General features: G+C 38.3%; 1 protein-coding gene across 2 annotated transcripts in view; it reads left to right on the forward strand.

Moving 5' to 3' along the window:
* pcdh9 (protocadherin 9) overlaps positions 1-3,617 on the forward strand; it is a 272,677-nt gene extending 269,060 nt beyond the window's left edge. Inside the window, exon 5 of one of the 2 annotated variants that reach the window (XM_016465970.1) lies at positions 3,241-3,617. In XM_016465970.1, coding sequence (XP_016321456.1) covers positions 3,241-3,617 — 377 coding nt within the window. The remainder of the gene's footprint in view (positions 1-3,240) is intronic. The other variant, XM_016465971.1, reaches the window with a different exon arrangement.
* The last annotated feature ends 252 nt before the right edge of the window (positions 3,618-3,869 follow it).

Consider the following 3,869-nt stretch of genomic DNA (forward strand, 5'->3'; position numbering starts at 1 on the left):
CAGACTTTATTGAATTCACAAATGTGAACATGTCCACATTCAAGCAGTTCATACAGTGGCCTTAAACAGCTCATCCTTTTAAAACAGATTTACTTCACAAACAAATGACAGTCGTGACCTAAATATGATTTTCAGTTACAAAAATAAATCCTAAAATTTGGCTTTACTAACTTCTCATGCCATCAGTCATGGTCCAGCTCTGAGGATCTCCCGTTCTCAACTCATTTTGAATCAGATTTGTGAATTTACTGAATTGTTAACTGGAGACTCGTTTCTGAACGAATCATTTGAATCAGAGTCGCTGACTTGGGAACAGCTGCAATCTGATCATTCCAATTGGTGCGATTTGTGAATCGATTTAACGGGTTAATTGAAAAGAGTCAGCTTATTCAACACTATCGTGTCTTGGAGTGGGTGATGATTTCTCCAGTTCAAAATAACGAGAAATTACATGAAAAATAGTGGAGTAAAAACAAAAAATATTATTTTTGTGAATGTAGTGAAGTAAAATATAATTTTCATCCAAATAAAAAGTATTCTGATAAAGTACAGATACTTGAAATATGTATTTAAGTACAGTAACGAAATAAAAATACTTTGTTACTGTCCACCACTGAATGAACGTCTCAGGTTACTTGTGTAACCATGGTTCCCTGAGTAGGAAACGAGACACTGCGTCCTCTAGGGGTCGCTATGGGGAAGCTCAATTCCTTTTGATTCCCATCCATACTCAAGAGAATCCAACCAAATGAAATTACAACAGCAACAACCATTGAGAATGTTGGCAAGTCTTCTTAGGGCAGAAAAAAATAACGAACCATGAAAAACGCGTTGTTTTGTGTTGCGTCTCGCTGTGTTCTGATTCTGCTGATCATGCTATTAGTCATCAGTCCTTTGTCTCAATGTGTTTTAAAGTGATGCCATAAATATATCTTGCTTCAGCGATTCTTCCATTTCCTGCGGTAACTCTGGCAGTTGCTTATGCCTTATCACACCAATTATGTAGAGACATGGCGCTTTGGCTTTTTTCCCCTCATCAGACGCTCATCTTTTCCCTGTTTATTTATTTATTGGCTCCGTCCGGCTACGGCATGTGGCTGTCTTTCATGTACAGATCATACTTTTCTCACAAACACAAATCATCAATCTCTGATCTTCCTCTACGACGCATTTTTCAAAGGCCTTTATTCATTGTAGGAAATGTTAGTTGTTATGGTGAAAATTAGAGCCAGGATTGAAACCCTAGTGCTCCAAACAGTATTGTATTACACGGAGCGTATGAATAATAGATGCCTTGTGTCCGGGATTCGCAGAGTGGCGTTAAAATGAAAGTGTGTTTTCAACAGAACCGTATTATATTACAGCATTATGAAAGTGTTTTGCCTGAATACAGGTGGTAACGACATGTTGGTCTGTATTTTGGAAGCTTTTTGTGTAATTGTTTGTGTGACAGATGTGAGTGACATAAGGAAATGAAAGGATATTCAGTGTGTTGCTGAACCAGAGCTCTTCTGTGTAGAGATGAGGTGCTCGAGTTAATCTCACACCACTTTATATTTAGCAATTCAAGCTGCTTTCAAATCAACTTTAGGCCCAATTTGTATCACTCTGCAGCTGGTGGGAGAGTGAAGCTTTTAAGCTGGACTGAGAACAGTGCAGCCAGTGGTCTGTGATAACAGCCCAAGACACAGTCTAGTCAAATGCTATAAAAACCAAGAGCATACGTTTGCTTTTAACACTGTTTGGGACATTTTAAAACTGTCCAGATGTTTTGCCCAACAACACAGTGAAATGTCTGATCCATCTGAAAAGGCAGCGATTGGCTTATGTTCAGTCATGTAGAAATAAAACAAACAATATTTTGACATAATAAAAAATGTTGTCTATAATTTTATCATCTTATTTAATTGCCTTAATTTGGGGACTTTTCTCAGTAGTTCACTGTTATGAATTCAATTAATTAATATTGTGCATATCATGTAATTAATTTGTATACAATTTTAGTTCATTCAGTATTTTTCTATTTTATTACTACTACTACTACTAATAAAGTATCATTATTATTGTTGTTGTTGTTATCTAAAATTACACTCTAAAAATGGTGCTAAATTGCACTAAAAGTGGTTCATTGGCTTGTAATCATAGGGGAACCACTTTAAGTGCTATACAGCACCTTTGTCAAATGGTGCCATGTAGAACCATAAGAGGAACCCCATTCTCCTCAGATTTTAAATTGTTACTCCACTATCATATGTTTGCTATGAATGGGAATTAACTACAATGGTAAAAGCTGTTTTGAATGACTTTTTATGCTTTTCTGAGGTCAAAAAGTCTTGTGTGGGGGCACTGGAATATTTCCTGGTTGGGGGCCTTGGGGTCAAAAAGGTTAAGAACCAAGTTATATTCAGGAAATACACTGTATTTTATTGTCCTTTTTTAATTTTGGACATGGTATAATAAATGATATGTCGGGTATTTTGAGCTGAAACTTCACAGACACTTTCTGGGAACACCTGAGATTTGTAACAGAGGGCATAAGAGAGGTCCCCTTTAAATGACTCCTTGAAGATTATCTTCATTATCCTCTTGATCATATTTGACAATTCAGGTGAGCCGATGATACCACATCGATTCCCACAGTGCACTTTGTGTTCTGATGTGGGTGGAATGTCAGTGTTATATTTCACTGTATTCAAAGTCAAATATAGGAGTAGTTATGTTTATTCAGGGTCTTATACAACTACAAGCTCCGTGAGAGATCTGAAGTCTCAAAGTTACATACATTATTTTAGTATTTATTTTTTTAATGATTATAACCAATTAATTTCCTCTAATGCAGTCTGTTCTGGGTTGGTTGGGAAGAGATTGCAAATGTAAAAAGTGTGATCTTTGTACAAATAAATGCATTCGTTCTTGCAAATAATATATATATATATAAAAATATCTGCTACCTCACATTTAAAAAGAATGACATCAAAATGCTTTGGCACTCCATATCAATGCTTTCAATGTGAGCTTTATTCATACTATATTCTTCAAGATGTATTGGCATATTATGGACTTTATTCAATAAAAAGACTTGTGTGAGATGTGTCAATCGCATTCAGCTATATATATATATTTTTTTTTTACATATATTTTTATATGGTTTCATTTATGTCACTCTATGTTACAGGTCTATGCTTTGGTTATGAACTCGACAGACAATTCTAAGTAATTTTGCTCTCTTTGTGTCCCCAGATGGACCTCTAGGACCAAGAGGCTTAGTGGAGGCCACAGAGATGTGCACCCAAGAGTGTCTGGTGTTGGGCCACTCTGACAACTGTTGGATGCCGCCGAGCCTGAGCTCGTACCCTTCGCCCAAGTCCCCTGTTTCTTCTTTCAGCAACCAAAAGGAATGGTCTAAAGAGAGACTGCTAAATGGCCACACCCTGACCCGCAGTTGGAAAGGTGAGCGCGGAAGCCAGGAGCAGTTTGGGGACAGGAAGACCTTCGGGAGCTCGGAGGGACATTTTGGCAGTGGCGGCGGTGGTCACATGGCCGACATCCCATTGGCCAGCCTGAAATCTTACCAGCCCGTCTCTGGCCCCGACAGTCCTAAAGAACAGCAGCTTTAAGAGTTTATTTTTTTTGAGAGGGGGGTGGTGGGGTTGTTTTGTGTCCGTCTTCTCTCTTGGATCATCCCAGCAACTTTTGAGAGCTTTAGTCCATTCCTCTTTTCCCCCTTCTTTTCTTAGATCGATGCTAATGCGGTGTGATAGTTACGTGTATGGAGTAGACCTTAGACGTTATCGCTTATGCAGGACAGTAAACTATGTGAATCCGACTCGCCGACAGCTCGTCCACGGAGATCTTCTCGTGCAAATCCA

Source organism: Sinocyclocheilus anshuiensis, unplaced genomic scaffold, assembly GCF_001515605.1.
Source record: "Sinocyclocheilus anshuiensis isolate Anshui unplaced genomic scaffold, SAMN03320099.WGS_v1.1 scaffold1346, whole genome shotgun sequence".
NCBI lineage: Eukaryota > Metazoa > Chordata > Actinopteri > Cypriniformes > Cyprinidae > Sinocyclocheilus > Sinocyclocheilus anshuiensis.